This window comes from Phascolarctos cinereus, unplaced genomic scaffold, assembly GCF_003287225.1.
Source record: "Phascolarctos cinereus isolate Bilbo 61053 unplaced genomic scaffold, phaCin_HiC Scaffold_4;HRSCAF=312, whole genome shotgun sequence".
Lineage (NCBI taxonomy): Eukaryota > Metazoa > Chordata > Mammalia > Diprotodontia > Phascolarctidae > Phascolarctos > Phascolarctos cinereus.
Genome location: NW_027555847.1, coordinates 478173524 through 478193579, shown reverse-complemented (window position 1 = coordinate 478193579; position 20056 = coordinate 478173524). Strand labels below are relative to the sequence as shown.

The following is a 20056-nucleotide window of genomic DNA, read 5'->3' as shown; positions in this document are numbered from 1 at the left end:
TTCACAACATGACTACTATGGAAGTGTTTTGCTTAACTACAGATGTATAACCTGTATTGAGTAGCTTGCCTTTTCAATGAGGGTGGAATGGGGAGGGAGGAAGGGAGAAAATTTGTAACCCAAAGTTTTAAAAACACATGTTAAAAAAAATCTTCTCACATGCAACTGGGAAATTAGAAATACAGGAAATGGGGTATAGAAATCTATCCTACCCTATAGGAAAATAGAAGAGGGAGGGTATAAGGGGGGGTGGGAGATAGAAGGGAGGGCAGATTAGGGGAAGGGGTATTCAGAATGCATGCCATCTTGAGGTGGGGGAGGGATGAGATGGGGAGAAAATTTGGAACTCAAAATCTTGAAGAGGTGAATGTTGAGAACTAAAAGTAAATAAATTTTAAAAAGAAAAAGAAAAAAAGATAATTGGTAAATTTGGAGGAAGCTGTTTCAGAATGACGTTAGAAGGTATATGTTAATGAATTTAGAAGAAAGTACGAACAGATGAGGAAAGTGAGGCAGATAGAGAATAAGTTACTCACCCAGGATCACATAAGATGTGTCTATAGTCCAATATTATTTTCTTTTTGGTAATTTTTAAAATTAATTTTAAACTTAAATTCAAAACAAAAAAAAAATTAAAGAAAGAACATTTCCATGTGCATAGCAGAACATGGGAGAGGATTCAGTATAAAACAATAAATTTCCATTTCCAGAAAACCTATGTAATAACTATTGCACATTGTTTTCAAAGCTAAAAAGAAAAGCTGGAGTATGAGAAGACTTTTTTTTTTTTTAAATAGCTACTTACCATCACTAGTAAGGTAAAGAAAACACATTTTTCTCATGGGCAAAACAATACAAAGACTGGTTTACTAAACATTAAAAAATAGTCTGTTTTAAATGAATCTCACTAATAGAGACAGGTAAATGGTTTAGTAGATAGAATCATAACCCCCAAGTCAGGAAGACCTGAGTTCTAATACGGCCTCAGACATTTACTAGTTGTGTGATCCTGGGTAAGTCATTTAACCTCTATTTGTCTTAATTTCCTCAACCATAAAATGAGGTTAATAATAGCAGTTACCTCCCAAGGTTGCTGTGAATATCAAATGAAATATTTGTAAAGTAGTTAGCACAGTGCCCGACACATAGTAGACAATAAATGCTTCTTTCCTTCCTTTTTCACTTAAGTCTCTATTAAATCCAATGGCTGAAGTAATATCAGTGTGCTTATAAGATTTGGTATACACACATATGTGTGTTTATGTATGTGTATATGTATGTATGTATGTATATAAGTATCTCCAAGAAAATGTTTGAGAGAGTTTTACTTCCCATTCCCCAGACTAGCTTCTCTTGGACCCACAGATAATTTGAGTCCCCCATAGTTCTTGAAATCTTGCCCCCATGAAGGGAATGATAAACTCTGATTGTAGAGAGAGAGAGAGAGAGATCTATATCTATACACACGCATATCTAGATCTAGATTTACTGAGCAGAATTATTCCGGGGTTACAGAAATCCCTAAATGGAGATGAAATACTGAAAAATATCCTCACCTCTTATGAGCCATCACACCAAAAGATGGAAATAAACAAATTTAAATGGTCTTGGAACATCCCTGACTAAAATTACATAGAAAATCTATGGACTTTAATCAGACATCTTTGAAAAATACGCAGTTTTCCAAAGATATACTTAATATCTAATGCACTAAAAGTGTGATACTGTGATATATTAAGGAATATGTGAGAGCCCAGTACCAAATTCTATTTTAAAAAGTTCAGCTAAAGGAGGACATATTGCAGATTAAACACTTTAAATGGGAAAAACTTCCTAAGGTTTATTTTATGTCAATAAATTTAATTATTTTACTTTGTGCCAATTACTTTGCATACCACTGTAAATGTGAATAATATTGCATAAATATTAACTATATTATGTGTTTCTTAACTTTTTTAACCTTTACTTGTCATTCTGTTTTCATTTTCCATTTCCCTCCTCCTTTGAGATAACGTGGATATATGGAGTCTGATTAGTGGGTATATCATCTATTCAAATAAGGCTTCCTGAAGTGGAAAATGTAGTTGTTCTTGTTTTTTAAAGAAGAAGATAGAGGGGCAGCTAGGTAGCACAATAGATAAAGCTCCGGCCTTGGAGTCAGGAGGACCTGAGTTCAAATGTGACCTGAGACACTTGACACTTGCTAGCTGTGTGACCCTGGGCAAGTCACTTAGCCCCGATTCCTTCACCAAAAAAAAAAAGTAGAAGATAGAAACATTGACAACAGAGACTAGATTATATATGGTGTTATAAGACTCCCTAACATCATAACTAATTTTTCCTTTCCTTTATCTTGAGAGGGGAGAACATATTCTTCACTTAAGAAAAAAATACAATGTAAATAGTGTATACAGTGGTTATTTTATAACACAGTGGAACATGAATAAACTCTAAAAATTAATCTGAAAAGTCCAAGCTTGTAGTGATTGCAGAGTGAAGGATAGCCAGTGTCATATCATTTTCTGTCATATTTTTCTAAAGATAACTTCTTTTTTGTTTGTTTGTTTGTTTTTGGTGAGGCAATCAAGGTTAAGTGACTTGCCTAGAATCACACTACTAGTAAGTGTCAAGTGTCTGAGGCTGGATTTGAACTCAGGTCCTCTAGACTCTAAGGCCAGAGCTTTCTCCACTGTGTCACCTAGCTGCCCCTAAAGATAACTTCTGATAGAAGTTACACTTATTTTTATATCTTTATTAAGTATGAAGCTAATGAAAATTCAGAATTATATTGAGTTCTACAAATATTTTAGTGATTATTTTGTGTGTGTATTTTCATTTTTCTGTAAATAGGAACTTGGGATATCACTGTAAAGACAAGTAATGTTTTGTCCAGTGGCATAAACCCTAAAATGGCCTTCATTGTATGCTGTGAGCGAGGAACTTGTGAACCCATCATGTTTCCGAAAAGCTCACTTCGAAGGGCTCAAATCTATAGGACCACGATGGAAATCGACAGAAATTATGGAGCGATAAAGAAAGTACGTTTGCAAGTCGAAGATGCTGAGGATGGGGAAGTCTGGCATTGTCATGAGGTAAAAATTATTAATGCACACACACACACACACATGCATACACACACACAGAGATTTTTGTTTTCATTAGAATACAAGTTCCTAGTGGACCAAGACCACTCATTATATATTAGAGATGGATATTAAGCCATTCATTTTGAGAAAAAGTTGGCTCTATTTTCTTTAAAGACAGAGTCCCTTCAATCATTGAAAATAGTGGCACAAACATTATTGTATTAGTTAAAATGTAGGCCTTCTTGATTTTCATCACTCTCCCTCTCCCCACTTTTTTTTCTGTACAAAACCTGAATTTCACCTGTAATTAATGTTATTTCTTATTGTGTTTTTTTTAAGGCAATTAGGATTAAGTGACTTGCCCAGAGTCACACAGCTAGTAAGTGTCAATTGTTTGGTCCCAGGCTGGATTTGAACTCAGGTCCTCCTGACCTCAGGGCCACTGCGCCACCTAGCTGCCCCGAGAGGGAAGATTCTAAAAGAATGAAACTTATGCAGGGTAAATTGTAGATGATCTCAGAGGGGAGGCATTAAGATCATGAAGGGCTGTGAAAGGCTTTTTGTAGAAAGTCAGCCTTCAGCTAAGACTTGATTGGTCAGAGAAAGCAGGAGGTGGAGATGAGAAGGAAGTTCTAGACCACTGAAAAGGCATGGAGTTGGGAAATGGAACATTATACAGGAAGAACAGCAAGGAGTCCAGTCACAGTGAATCCCAGAGTACATGGGGATTAGTAAAGTCTAGTAAGATTGTAAAGGCAGGAAGGGTGTGGAGATTAGGAGTAGTTAGAGCTCTTACTCTCCCTTCTCATTACAGGGTCCAAGCCCCTCTGTTAATAATAACAGCTGACATTGACACAGACCTTTCAGCTTTACAAAGCACTTTACACATATTATCTCATTCGAACCTCAGAAGAACCCTGAGATTTAGGTGTTATTATTATCCATATTTTTTACAGATGAGAAAGCTGAAGTTCTTAGAGATTGAATGCCTCGCCTAAGGTCACAGAACTATTAAGTTTCTGAGGCAGTATTTAAAACCAGCTCTTCCCAGCTCTGAAATCCAGTATTCTACCCACGAAGCCACCTAGTTGTATCTCAATAAATTTCCCCCTCTTTAAGGTGAGAGGATGCTTGTACAGTAGTGCTTAGACAGAAAGCCTCATTATCAGAAAGATCTGTATTCATTTCCTGCTGCTGATACATGGCTGTGAGATCTTTGGTAAATCATTTAACATCTCACTGTCCTGGGCAATTCTTTCAGGCATCTTTGGCCTTTAAAGAATTACTGTATTGGGTATTGATTATGGTATGTATTTTGAGACCATTCTGATTTAAATTTGAATGATACTAGTGAGTGGAGGGAAACCTCAATAAGTTTCCAGGTGGAAAATCAGAAGCCACATGCCATCATCTGAGTACAGCTGTTTTGGTCACACAAGAATGCCTTGGGGCACTGCTTGCTGTCTGTCACCTCTAACAATCTTCTTAATGTGTGCATGTGAAGTGAAAAAGGTCAAGAAAGTTATTTCTGAATTAGTAACACACAGTATTAATGAGGTCAAAATGATAAATAAGGTAAGGGTACTAGGAGGATCAAACCCAAATTCACACAAGTGTTTAATCGTAGTTGCAAAAGTAGGGCCAATATTCTGACTTTCTGTCCAGCTTTATATCCATTAACTAGGGTTTCTACAACCTCTATCTCTGAGAGTCAGATGTGACTAATGAAGTTATTTAATAATCCTCCCAGAGGTTCCTACAGGAGCTCAGGTTAAGCAGTTCCTATTCTCCTGGGAGCTAATGGATGATTTAAAAGAGCTCTCCTCTGAGCTTGCTATTTCCTCTCTCTATCCTCACCAACTTTCTTTGATCACATGATTTATAATTGGTAGTTATAGAGGATGGGAAAAGAGGAGAAACTGAAACAACCATTGGAAGTTGGCGTTGTGGAAGCCATAGTGAAAGCATAGATTTATAGTTGTATCTTTATACCATCAGATAGATGATTATGGTTATGGAACCAATGACAGATTGTTTCAGCATGATCTGTTTATAATTCTTCCCTTCATGAATTTTGTTGTTTTTGTTATTGTTCAGTCATTTTTCATTCATGTCTGACTTTTTATGACCCCATTTCAAGTTTTCTTGGCAAAGGTACTAGATTGGTTTGCCATTTCCTTTTCCATCTCATTTTAGAGATGACAAAACTGAGGCAGACAGGGTTAAGTGATTTGCCCAGGATCACACAGCTTAGTAAATGTCTGAGGCGAGATTTGAACTCAGCAAGATGAATCTTCCAGACTTCAGGCCCATTGCTCTATCACTGCATCATGTAGCTCCCTGCCATAATACTTAACAGAATAGTATCATTTAGTTCTCTTTGAATGCCCTGGATTCCTTAGCCAGTTTGATGTGCTTGCTTGCTGGGCCCATTTCCCTAATATGGCTTCCACCCTCATGGTCTTTCTTTTATTTACCAATCACTTTTCTAATCTATTCTCAAATTTTTGAAAGTATTATAATTTATTATACATGTCAGTCTTCTATAATTTCAACTATTTTTGAAGCTCTATGAGATCAGAGGCCATGTTTCATCACATCCACTTTCTTTCTCTAACTTCCTCTCTCCAAAATTATGTAACCATGGACAAACCCTGGGAGCTCTGCAAATTTTGAAAACTTCCTTGACTAATTAAATTTCTATCAATCCAATCTACCTTTAACCCCATCAACCTCTTCCCATTCTTTCTCGTTTCTATTTAAAAATGTCAACTAGACCCATGATTTCATTGGTATGGGGAGGTTTGGGAGAGAAACTTCCCCTACCAAAGTAGATCAGAACCTTTTGGCAACTTCTAGTCTTAGAGAGTTGCCTAGTGCACTGAGAGGTTAAGTGCCTTGCTTAGGTCATACAGTCATTATGTGTAGGAGGAGCAACCTGGACTTAGATCTTCTTGGCTCCTAGTGCAGCTCTCAATCTACTATACCATATGTTGAATTGCATTTGACAGGCTGAACACAGAACAAAAATCATAAACACCATAAAATTGACTATATTATTATAAACATAGTTACTAATCAAATCAAATCAAATCATAAATGATTACTAATGTGGGAATCATTTTAATCAAATGTATATGTTCATTAATATTAGTATTTTGTGGCTACAAAGATTAAAATCAATGCCAAATTGGAAGAAATTGCAAATATAAAAAAATAAAGCAAGTAATCAAGCAGTTCCAAACTGATGTATTCAAATCACCTATTGGTAAGAAAAATTTAGGAAATGGATAACAGAACTTACATCGACATGGACAATCACCATTGCTTGTGGAATTTTAAGCATTGTAAAGACATTGAATCAACTAATCACTTGTCAAGCAGCTACTATATTCTAAGTACTGTGCCAGGCAAATGATTATGAACTTGATTACCTTTTAAAACAGCAAGAAATGATAAACGTATAAAATGCATTTGCAGAAACTTTGTCATGATGTTCAATTAAATCACATCACTCCCAAGAGAATATAGGGATGAAACTACAAGGACAGTATATAGATTTTAAAAAATCGAAAAGTCTTGTCAATCTTTCTGTAAAAAAAAATATTTTCTTCATGTAATTCTGTTATCTCATTCCAAAATATATTGCAATACAAACTAATGAAAATGAAAATAGAAAGAATAGCTGAACTAAACTAGTATATGCAACAGATGTCTGTACTGAGGGCAACACAGTTTTGAGGATGTTGAAGATACCAATTAAAAAATAAGTTGGTGACTTTACTACCTACCAAAGATGGTCAGTAACTAACAACCCATATACTTGCTTTCTCATTAGTCAGTAGACAAAAGGGCAACAAGTATTTATTAAACGCATACAATCTCTGCCTCATGGGTCTCACATTCTAATGGGAGAGACAATATGGATAAAATTACATTTCCATGTGTAAATAAATAAATAAATAAATAAATAAATATATGTGTGTGTATATATATATTATATAATATATATATATATATATATATTATATATATATATATATATATATATATATATATATATATATATACAATTGTATATGTGTGTGTGTATGAGAAATATAGTTCCAATGGAAGGTAATCTCAAAGGCAAGTACCAGTAGCTGAGAGCAAAGTAGAGAGAAGTTCGTGGTTTGACTAGGAAAGACCTGTTGCAAAACTTAGTATTGGAGCAGAGGAAGCCAGAAAGCATAGGATATGGAGGTAAGGAGAGAGAGCATGCAATATTGCATGGAAATGGCACAGAACCAGGAGTCAGAGTGTCATATGTAAGGAACAGCAAGAAAGCTGCTGGATTAAATAGTATATAGAAAGAATTTAAGTATAGGAATGCTAGGGAGGTAGGAAGGGACCAGGCTGCAAAAGGCTTGTTGTTGTTTAGTCATTTTCAGTTCTGTCTAACTCTTTGTGACCCCATTTGGAATCTGCTTGACCAAGATACTGGAGTAGTTTGCTATTTCCTTCTCCAGCTCCTTTTACAGATGAGAAACTGAAGCAAAGAGGATTAAGTAACTTGCTCAGGGTCACACAGCTATTAAGTGTCTGAGGCTGGATTTGAACCTAGGTCCTCTGTATTTTTTAACTTTATTTTAAATTTATGGAATAAAACAAGCATTTCCATAACAGTTAAATAAAAAAAGATGATTATACATGAAACTGCAAACCTACTATGTGCAACTTACTATTCCTTTGAAATACACAACAAAATTATCATGTAAATTTTTTTTTCTTCCCTGTTCTCCCCTGCCACTGCCCTAGAGATAGCTACCACAAAACAGGAAAAGGTTTATATACATACATATGTATGTATATATACCTACACACACACACACACACACACACACACACACATATGCAAAATTATTTTATATATACACTCCTATTTATCAATTCTTTCTCTGGATGCAGATAATATCTTTCTTCATTTTTTTTTGTAGTTAATTTGGTTATTTATAATAGACAAAATAACTCATTCACAGTTATAAAGATGACCTCAGACTGAGTTCCAAAGACTGGTGTCTCAAAGACTTTTTATTAAAGAGGTTGAAGTGCGCCATTTTGATTCTCCTGAGAAGTGGGTGCACTTCCTTGAGAGGAGAGAAAATGCACTAGGTAAAAGAAACCAGAGCAATCTTTATAGTTAGTAATTGCCTAACTCCTCCCTTCTGGATCAGGATTGGTCCTAACCCTTCTGGGTTACAATATTCCTTATATGCCCCACCCCAACATACATTATGTGCCTAGGATTGTGTTATCACTCCCCAGAGAAGTTAGCCTGTCTGTGCTGATTTCTTATCTACTTATGTGGAAACTTAACTCTTTCATTTCTCACATTCACTCAAAGTCATTCTTAAAACAATAGTGCTATTACAGTGTACAACATTCTCTCGGTTTGCTCATTTCACTCTTCATCGTTTTGTGCAAGTCTTTCAACATTTTTGTAAAATCAATGAACTCATCATTTTTTATAGCACATACTATTGCATCACAGTCTTGTTTAGCCATTCCCCAATTGATGAGCATCCCTGCAATTTCTAGTTCTTTATCACCACAAAGAAAAAGTTGGGGATGAGTTGTGTGTGATGAGGTAGGAATTGGGTAGGAAAAGGTTAAAAGGAAAAATTGTCTCATAAAAATGGGGAGTGAAAAGAAGAACCAATACAGAGAAAGCAGGTGTGGGTGGAGAGCTGGTAATAATGGAACCTTACTCTCATCTGGGTTGAAGAGGAAACAATGCATATATCTAAAGAGATTTAGAAGTCTTCTGAACTTCTGGAGAGGTGAAAAAACTAGAGGATAGGGAAGGGGAGAAACTTTTAGAAGGGAGTATTAAGATTAGGAGGGTGGGGTAAATAGATAAGAGAGTGACTTTTATAGGGGAGGATAAAATAAGGAATAAGAGGGTAAAGAGAGAAGATAAGGTAATACTGATAAGGTGATAAGAGAGGCTGAAAAGGAAAGTAGTGAGTAATAAGATGTTGGGAAATATAGGGAAATTCACAAATAGCAATTATAACTTTGAATGTGAATGGGATGAACTCACTCATAAAATGGAAACTGATAACATAATGATTAAAAATCAGAATCCAACAATACTAGAAACACATTTAGAAATGAGAGATACACACAGCTTCACCCTGCAACCTTCTGATCAAAGGAGAGAAGACCTAGGGGGTTGGGAAGGTGTTGAGTAACCAAAGCTGAGTATCAGCATGTCAGGAGACCTTGGCCTGTATTTGGGGCTGTCTGTCATAGTCCTAATCTATATCTTGTCACTTAACCCGGGTAGGAGGAGAGAGTGAGGGTGGTGACTCTGCTCAGCCCTTGCTCACTTACATACAATTCACTTCAAGTCATGGCATCACCTTCCTGATATCATGGACCTCTTTGAGAATGAAAGACAAACAATAATCTGCATGGTGATGAGATTTAAAGCGATCAACTTATCCTGGGAGAGGCATCTTGTGCCTGTATGGTAACTTTAGAAGGGGCACTTCCAACTGAATGATAATGTCTGAAGCCTGACTGAAGATGGTCTAGATTTAAGTAAGACCAGGAGAAATGAAGGCAGAAAGTGTAATTGATTATCTCAAGTAGTATAACCATGAAGGGGAAGATATAGAATGATGGCTAATGGGTATGACTGGATCAAATGAGGGTTTTTTTTTAAGGATGTAATAGACATGAACATGTATATAGGCAGGAAGAAAGGAGCCAGTAGAGAGGAAGAGATTGAAGATCAGAAGCAGAGTGAGGAGGATTACAGGGGCAATCTGCTAGAAAAGATGGGATCAAGGATTCTTATAAAAGGCTTTGCTGTGGCAAAAAGCAAGATCATCTCTTCAAGACGGTAGTGAAGGAGATTGTTGGGGAAGATATCAGGGTGATGTGAGATGTGGACAAAGGGAAAAGAGATCGTTTTGGGGAATGGCTTCAATTTTTCTAGTGAATTATAAGGTGAAATCCTAAGCTGAAATGGTAGAGGAAGAGGGTACTATAGGAGGCTTGAGAAGGAATGAAAATGACACACATGTATTGACAGTATCTTCCCTGAAAGTATTAAATGGGAAGTCAGGTTTTCACAGTGTTTTACAGTAAACAACATTCTTATATTAACACAAGTAACTGAAATGTGCAGTGAATACAAGATCCCACTGTGTTTATTGTTTGTAGCCTTTCAAAAAAAAGTATCGATTTTTTTAGGATCAATGCAGACTTAGAGCCTCAACTCCAACAAAATGTCACTCATGTATTTATTAAAATCATACAAAATTCCTTGATAGCTGCAATGATAGAGACAACTTTGTTTAATGACTTTCCAATTACATTAAGCAATGAATAAACATAGCGACTCATCACCAAATTCATTTGCCTCTGTCATGGAAGATGTTCAACACAGAACTGAAGTAGAAGGTGAGTTTTCTATACATGATGAAGTCTTGTAGATTTTCCTTTTGGCAGATGGCATTGTGTTGATTGCATCAAGTCCTACAGACTACTACAGACTTTCACAAATACGATCCACATACAGTCAAAAGAGTTTGGTTCAACAATGAACAAAGGAGGGAAAAAAAGTAGATTAGGTGATCAGTTAAAAAACATGTATTAAGTGCCTACTTTTGTCAGGTACTGTACTGGAAGTGTAAAAAGAAAATGATAATCTTTGTTCTCAAGGAACTTACAGTCCTTAGTCTAATGGGAGAAACAACATTCAAACAATAATGTATAAGCAAGCTATATACAGGATGAATTGAAAATAATCAACAGAAGGAAGGTGCCAGCATTAAGGAGGATTGATGGGATTTTAACTGGGATTTGAAGGAAGCCAGAAATATTTATTTATTTGTTTATTTTAGGCAATTGGGGTTAAATGACTTGCGAAAGATCACACAGCTAGTAAGTGTCAAGTGTTGGGTCTGAGGCCAGATTTGAATTCAGGTCCTCCTGACTTCAGGGCCAATTTTCTATCCACTGCACCACCTAGTTGCCCCTAAAGGAAGCCAGAAGTTGTAGATGTGGAGGGAGCGCATTCCAGGAATGGGGGACAGCCAGTGAAAATGCCCAGGGTCAGGAGATGGAGTGTGCTGTGAGAGGAAAAGCAGAGAGGCCAATGTCAAAGGATCCCAGTGTATTTGGAGTATATTTGCAAAGTATAAGAAAACTGAAAAGATGTAATAGGGAGGATAATGTTAAAAGTCCTAAATTTATAAATTCCCAAAATATTGAATAGTGGCTTAATAGAATGACATAAAAACAATGTGTGACAGTAATGATGGCACTATCTTCACCTTTGGAAGGAATTCCTCCATTAATGAAGTAAAAAATGATTTATGTACTAATGCATACAAAATCTTTTTCATCCAAAAAGTGTTGGTATGAGAAAAGGCAATTTAAAGTCAATTATATTAAAAATACATACTAGAAATTCATAGTAAATAGCTTTTAAAAAGTTTAATTGGAATTCTCTCTTGAAAAAGTTATAAAAATAAGCTTTCCTTATCTTATATTGAAACATTTAAGTTACAACTTCAACTATGTGCTAATTTTTAGAATGAAGAAAGGACTGTGTTGATGTATTTTGGTATAGTTTTTGTAACCAAATTGCATGATAACATTATATACCATCCTTCACTTAACATTTATGTTTTGCGTCCCCATCACAAACAGGGTCATTGCTGCAAAAAATGCTTGATAGTTCATCAGTTTTCCTATGAGTGTCTCATAATTCTTTGATACTCAAATAATTCTCTTTTTAAACTCCTCTCTTAGAAAGGCTATTTATTTGACCTTGACATAATGGAGTCTGAGTCTAGCACTCTCTGTATTTATCCTGCATCTTCTCTAACAGAACTCTTCTGAAGAATAATGCTCTCTCTTTGGGGTATGGGAATCTCTCACTATGATTGAAATGGCTATTAGATGTTACAAAATCCTAGATGCCATTTTTCATTTAGAGTTTGACCCAAATCTTTAGTACTACTGATGATTTTTTAAGAGTAGCATATACAAGTGTAATGACTACCGATATTTTGCTTTTGGTCTTTTCAGGTAAAACTTCAGCATAAGAAAAATAAGGAAAGCATAGAATTCCCTTTTCTGCAACTATTCACCAATGTGGAAGGATGCACAGTGGCTGAACTTCCAGTTCTCACTGCCAACTGTGCTTTCTCAACAGGTTTGTGATTAATTTCAATTCTACAAGTATGTATTAAGACCTATTGTATTGTACTGTATTGCACATAATTTGTGGGAGATACAAGAGCAGCCACAAAGGAGACTGGGCCCTCACAGAGATTACTGTGTAGCAGAGAGCTATGACAAGTACATAGACTACTTTAATGTATAATAATATATTATATTTTGAGTACCTGTTGAAAATAAAATGTTATCTAACTACAGAAATGGCCAAAAGGCATTCCATGTGTGCTTTTGTGCATGCACATGTTTCATCTATGCATATTTACAATCTAGAGTCACACATGACTATAGAAATGAGTTTTGACACCTGAAAGAAGTCACAACTTGATGACTAGTACCTATGTTTAAATTCAGAGGATTTCAGATGCACTGTTCTTTTTTGTAGGCAACAAAAAGGCCCCTGCCCTATGACCAATTATTTTTGCTAAATCCCAATCTTAGATTGCTCTTACACTCAACCACCTTCACTTCTATTCATGTGCTGATGTAATAGATGTAGAAAAAGTCACAGAACCATGCTGAGTGGGTCAATTACAAATTTATGTTACAATTGCCAACTTGACTCTCACTGAAGCAAAGCAAATCTTTTACTCTCGTGTGATTGATTCACTCTACCACTCATAAAGATGCCCTTCCACACCTTTTATCCCTCGTCAAGCTGGTTATGATGCCTCTCCCACCACTCTTTCCCCTGATGATCCAATTAAATACTTCACTGAAAAAATTGAGACCATTCACCATGAACTTCCTTTTCTGCCCTTTCTCATCTCATATCACTCAGATACTTCCCCCAACTATCATTTCTTTCATACTTTTTTTTATATATGAAGAGATGCCCCTTCTCTTTCCCAAGGCAAAACCTATTACATAAATTCTTGATTCCATTCCCTCTTTCTTCTCTAACAGATTTCCCCCACCATCACCCCCCACTCCCACTAATCTTCATTATGTATTGGCTTTTTCCCTGTTGTTCATATGCCAATGATCCCTCCATCCTTAAAAACAACAACAACAACAACAAAAACTTTAATTGATCCTGCCGTCCCTGCTTGATATCATCTTAAATCTCCCATCTCCTCCATGGGTAAACCCCTTGAAAAACTATCTAGATGTAGGGCATCTGGTGGTATAATGGATAGAGCACCAGTCCTGGAGTCAGGAGGCCCTGAGTCCAAATCTGGCCTCAGACACTTGACACTTACTAGCTGTGTGACCCTAGACAAGTCACTTAGCCTCAATTGCCTCACAAAAAAAAAAAGAAAAAAAGATAAATTATCTCGACTTGATGCTTCTACTTCTCTTCCAAATCTATTCTAAACCATTTATAGTCTGGCTTCTGACCTCTTCATTCCACTGAGACAGGCCTCCTCAGAGTTATCTGTAATCTCTCTTTTTTTTTCATTATTCCATATTAGTCATGTTGTGAAAAAATTAGGTTAAAAATAGTATCCTTTGATCTTCATTTAGACTTCATCAGTTCTTTCTCTGGAGGTGGATAGTAATTTTCATTGTAAGTCTTTTGGAGCTTTCATGGATATTTGTATTACTGAGAATAGCTAAGTCATTCACAATTGATCACTATACAATATTGCTATTACTATGCATGATGCTGTCCTGGTTCTGCTCACTTTACTTTGCATCAGTTCATGCACGTTGTCCCAGATTTTGTTCCTGAAAGCATCTGGCTCATCATTTCTTATAGCAAAACCAGTATTCTATCATATACCATAGCTTGTTCAGCCATTCCTTAATTAATTGCATCCCCTCAATTTCCAATTCTCTGTCCCTCACGAAATGAGCTGCTATAAATATTTTTGTCCATATAGGTCCTTCTCTTTTTTAAAAAATCTCTTTGAGACATAGACCTAGTATTAATATCATTGGATCAAGGGTATGTACAGTTTTATAGCCCTTTGAGTATAGTTTCAAAATCCTCTCCAGAATGTTTGGATCAGTTCACAACTCCATCAACAATGCATTAGTGTCTGAATTTTTCCATATCCCTTCCAATATTTATCATTTACCTTTTCTGTCATATTGGTCAGTCTGATAGGTGTGGTGTGGTAGCTCAGATTTGTTATGCCCATCTTATATCAAATGAAATCAATAAAGAAATAATTACTAATCACTAACCAATAGATGCTATGCTAGGGGCAGAAAGGAATGTGGACAAAGTAGAAATAAACTGCTATGAGAATTAATCCTTGCCCTCAAGGATCTTATAATCTAGCTGGAAATAAGGCATGCACCAGATATGATCAAAACATAATAGGGTTGTGGTTTTGTGTGGCTTGTATTTTGTTGCTTTTTGGTGACATTCCACCTGGCATAGTGCAGTGGAAAAAGGCCTGGCTCTGGCGTTATATAATGTGGGTTCAAATCCCACTCCTTACTCCTACTAGCTATGAAACCTTGAATACATCACTTAATCCCCTGGGCCTCTGTTTTCATATCTATAAAATCTGGAGATTGGAATAGATGACCTGAGAGGCCTCTTTTAGCTCTAGATTTATTATCTAATTCTATAATACTATAATATATACATGAAAAATAATGACGCAAGTCACTAATTACCTATGAATGATGACAATCAACAATTATCCCTAGGGCATGTAAAGCTGATTTCTGTCTATCATTATTAAATAAGAATTTAATCTTTTACCATAGGATACATCATCAGGCTTTTTGCCTAATATTAAAAAATAGAGATAGATAAAGCTTATTAATTTTTTATTCTATTCTATGAATACTTTGAGGCATAATTGGATTGATTCTAGGTCTTGGGTGTATGCAAAAGAGCAGTTAGGTTATTTGAAGTGAGGGTTCACTTAACAAACATTTAGTTTCTAACATGCATATTTCATGGTATTAGATATTGTGGAGTTGCAAATAAGACAGGTTCTTCATGCTCAAGAAATTTGCAATTTGGTGAGTCTAAGATATACCCATTTAAAAATATACTACAAATTATAAGAGAATATATGCTAAAGATGAATACAAAGTGCTATGAAATCAGGTAGGCATAGATCATTTCCAGTTAGGGAGAATTAATATAGACATTAACCTCAAAAATTATGTGAATGTTAGAAAGGTTTTTTCAGCTTAAAAAAATTTGCATTTTAAAATGATAGCATTTCAAGGAAATTATAGAAATATGATTTAAATTCTATCAGACATGCTGTGGGTTCTTACTCTTAAAAGTGTTGATTTACTTAGTCTAGTCCCTTTTATTGGTTTATTTGCTTATTTTTAGGCAGTTAATATGATCAAAATGCATTAGACTAGGAGTTAGAAAATACCGGTTCTTGTCTCAGCCTTGCTTTTAATTACCTATGGGACCTTGGGCAAGTCACTTAAATTCTTTTGGAATCAGTTTTCTTGCATATAAAATAAGGCAGTTAGATTAATATCCCTTGGAGCTCTAAAATTTGTGATGAATAATATACAACATAGCTTACCAATGGTGAAAATAAAAATTATTTATACTTTGATTGAATGAATTGTGTAGTAGGCCTGGATGATCCTTTGCTTTCCCTGCCATACTTTTATTAACACAATTGTCTATAATTAATTTCACAACAAAAAGATCTATAATTTTAAAAATATAGTGATAATTAGCAAACTGATCTGTCACTTTCTTAAAGCTATTTGTTAATCTTTTTTTCAATTTCTTGTTATTCAAAAAACACAGTCAGAATTTCACATGTTTGTATGATTTAGGGAAATTCAAGATCCCTAATTTGTGCCCATATAATAGATACACATGCCATTTTTATTTATTTTCCACAAAATCATTGTCCCTTCTAAAGTGCTTCAGTGACTAAAGAGACTTGCAAGCTCAGTAGAAAGAGCTGATGGCTTTGACAAGAACATAAAAAAAAAAAACTCACCTAGGCAACAAAGTAAATATGAAAAGATGAGTGACAGAATTACACTTAATAGAATTAACAGCATAAATACAATCCCTTGGTCTGAATTTGGCACTACTGATGTGATCAGGCTAAAATGTAGCATAGCATCATTGACTTGGAAGTGGAAGGGACTTTAGAAGCTATTTTATTCCCACCCCTCTCATATTGCAAATGAGGAAAATGAGGCCCATAGGGATTAGGTGACACACCCAAGGTCAAAAAGATTGTGACTGCTGAGATTTGACCTCAAGAAAACAAACAAGCTGCACTTAACAGAAGTTCACAGTTTCTTATGCAAGACGAATTGTTCTTCATTGTATAGTGAAATGCTTGTGTTAAGCATTTGATTAAGTTAAAAAAAAATAACCTAGCCACAATTGCTATCAATAATACCCATTACACTTATAAGTAACATCTAAGGAGAGATCAAAAAGGGATGCATATGCTTGTTAAGGATGTTTGCCATCATTGTGAAAGATATCCTATACCATCCAAATGGACGTGGGATTTGCTACTAATGGTATGGTCTTGCACACACTCATATCTGTGGATGTAATTGTGCTGGTTTTATCACATCCCTAGACACTGCAGAATTTCCTCACTGAGACACATGTTTATTCAAAGGAAACTTGCCTAACAATCCATGCAGAAATAGCTAAGTGGATAAAAACATCTGTTGATCATGGCATGATATGCTACGTATTGGCTAACCCTCTGGTTTAGTTCATTGATACATTACCTGCTACGGATCCTGAAGTTAAATAGTGAGTTGGTTCCAGAATTGTTTGGGAAGAAAAGAGAGGGGCCAGCTAGGTGGTGCAGAGCACTGGGCCTGGAATCAGGAATACCTAAGTTCAAATCTGACCTCAGACACTTACTTGTTGTGTGATACTGTGCAAGTCATTTTAAGCCTGTTTGCCTCAGTTTCATCATCTATAAAATGAGCTGGAGAAAGAAATGGCAAACCATTCCAGCATCTTTGCCAAGAAAACCTCAGATGGGGTCACAAAGAGTCATTCTCAACTGAACAACAACAACAACAACAAACAAACAATAATAAAACAGAGCAGGCCAGATTCTTTTGGTAAATTTTCAAGTTCTTCCAGTGATCCTTAGTTCTAATATGCATCACAAATCCTCATGTAATTCAAGTCATAAAATCAAAATAAGGCAGATTGGACTAATACTACAGTAAAATGAAGATTGTGTCAATTGCAGGCCATTCATTTTAAGTCAAATATTGTGTTGTTTTCAGTGAAAGAATATACTCTTTCCATTACCACTGGAAAAACTTCAACTTCACGTACCAACATCGATGTATATATCACCCTGAGGGGATCCTTAGGAGACACTGGAAGAAGGAAACTAACCAGGAAAGGAGAGAAACTTTTCACCAAAGGAAAGGTATGATAATAGCATTTCAGATCTTTATATTCTGGGCTGTGTTCTACTGCTCTGTATTACAGTCAGTGCTTCAGATAACATTATGGCATCTAGAGTAATTTTTCTATTATTTTATTTCCATTATATATTTAAAAGTAGTGTGAACTCTCAGGTGCTGTGACAAAGATAAAGTAACTAACCTTCTCAAATTATGGAGGACAGTTCTAGAATTCATATTCTTCAATTGCTTGTTTTATTCTTTACCAAGACTTGTGACCTTCCTTCTTTTCTACATATTCCCTTCTCTCTGCTGTTTTGTCTCTCTCCTTTCTTTTTCTTCTTTTTACTACCCTTCCTATATTATCTCTTCTCTTTCTCTCCCTCTCTCCCTCTTACTAAGCACCTACTATGTACATGGAATTATGCTAGACATTGGGAATACAAAATGAAAAATGATGTAGTCCCTGTCCTTAAGGATTATGGAATTTAATGCTGGGGGCTGGGAAGCTTGGTGTTATAGTGTATGCACAAATGAGTATATAATGAATAGAATGGAACAGAAGCAAAGAATGCAATGTAATGTGATGCACTATAAAACAATATATATTTATTAAGCACCATATGTGCCAGCCACTATGCTAAACTCTGGTGTTACAAATAAGAAAAAAAAAAAACAAGATAGGCCCTGTCCTCAAGGAGCTTACAATCTAATGAGGTAACACAACTTACAAGAGGAAGCTGATGGAGAAAGAAGGACCACCTGAAGGTGTGATGTTCTGTGGAGTCAAAACCAAAGAGAACATAATCCTTCAATAATCAATAATCCACCGTCTGAGAGAAATACCGCAAACTACTCAGAGAATGTGATACTGGTGGGAAGTTAGCATCAAGAAGAGCTGAAAGGACAATTTTAGCCTCAGGCCAAGATGGGAGCCTCTTGACTCAGTTTCCCCATTATGTTCCTTTGAAAAGGAACGTTACCCACCTGGCTATTCCTGATCTGGCTCTGAGGTGGATTTGATACTGCATGGGTTGGAAAACTGGATTATCTGAATCCAAACAGAGCTAAGGATGTTTCATCTTGTCATACAGGCCCTGCAGTCTTTTCTGTCAGATTTGTGTCTTCCAGATTACAGGCCATTCACCTACAGTTGATAGCAGACAGAAGGCACCAGCAAATGCACCCCCCCCCCTCGCCATTGTTCCCTGCATGGAGCCTGTGCTAGATTCCAGTCAACCTCCTCTTTGGGAACCCCTCGAGGCAGGGCCAGCTCTATGCCCCTGGCCAGCAGGAAGCAGTTTCAGAAGCCAAGACTGCCCCTTACCCCAAAAGAATTTATGTCTCATTTGTTTGAGGGGGGAATGATTGGGTTGGGATCTGGACCCCAGAAAGGAAAAACCCTGGATTTTCCCACAAGGACAAATCTCTGACATTAGCCTGAGGCTATAATCCCATCAACTGGTCTTTTGTTATGACCTACACCAAATCTCCCAATTCTCTGTTGCCCTTAATTTAGCCTAACTCTTCATTGTTTTGCCTCCCTATGGCCCCAGGCCACTTCCCACCCTTAATCCTAGTTGGCTTTATTCTTCCTTGGCAACATGGTCTAGGTCCCTCACCTTGCATTAGCTCTCAGTCCCTGCAGACTACTTGGCCAGTCTTAGGTTCCCTTCCATAGTCTTTACTACACAAAGTCCATCTTGTCTCCATTAAGGTGCCCAGATTCTTAAAATCTAGCTGCTGCTCAGATTCTTATAATCTAGCCACTGCTCAGATTTTTACAACCAAGTCAATAGCTCACAGGTGCTCGGATTCATTAAGAGTCTGACTAATATGGAGGATCTTTAACAAACCTTGTCTTTGGCTGAAAAAAAAAAGAAATGGGAGGCACTTCAACAGATGGAGATAATGGAGGGGTGGGTAAACTGAGACATGTTAAGCAATGGTACTGAGATTAAAGAAAAAACAGTATGGGATGAGGGATGGAGAATAGTCCAGTTTGGCTGTAACCTACCTATATGATACATGTAGGGGAATAGTATGAAATAGGGTTGGAAGTGTAGGTTGGGGCAAGATTGTGGTAAGCCTTAAATGTCTTATTCAGTAGTCAAGTGGGAACCACTGAAGGTTTTTCAGTAGAGTAGTTTGACCTATATGCACTGTCGGAAAAAATTGTTCAAGAATCTGTTATTATTATGTATTTTTAGAGAACCTTGAGATTATTGGAAGAACTTTAAAATTCCAAAATAAGACTTCCTAAAAGGAAGAACTAGAAATAAGATGGACTGGAAGGTAGGAAGGAAGCTATTACCCTAATCTGGAAAAGAAAATGTGAAGCTGTATACTAGAATAGTTGGAATGGAAGTTAAGAGTAGTGGTCAGAAGTATTTCAGAAGAAAATAGCAGCATATGTCAGCTGATAGGTTGTGTGGGATGAG

The 20056-nt window shown here is 36.3% G+C and overlaps 1 protein-coding gene across 2 annotated transcripts in view; it reads left to right on the top strand.

The window, feature by feature from the left end:
* The window catches only part of RP1 (RP1 axonemal microtubule associated), a 655430-nt gene that overhangs the window by 565480 nt on the left and 69894 nt on the right, over positions 1-20056 (top strand). For both annotated transcript variants that reach the window (XM_021005939.2, XM_078153415.1), the window contains 3 exons: positions 2851-3092; positions 12174-12300; positions 17490-17638. In XM_021005939.2, the coding sequence (XP_020861598.1) occupies positions 2851-3092; positions 12174-12300; positions 17490-17638 (518 nt within the window). The remainder of the gene's footprint in view (positions 1-2850; positions 3093-12173; positions 12301-17489; positions 17639-20056) is intronic.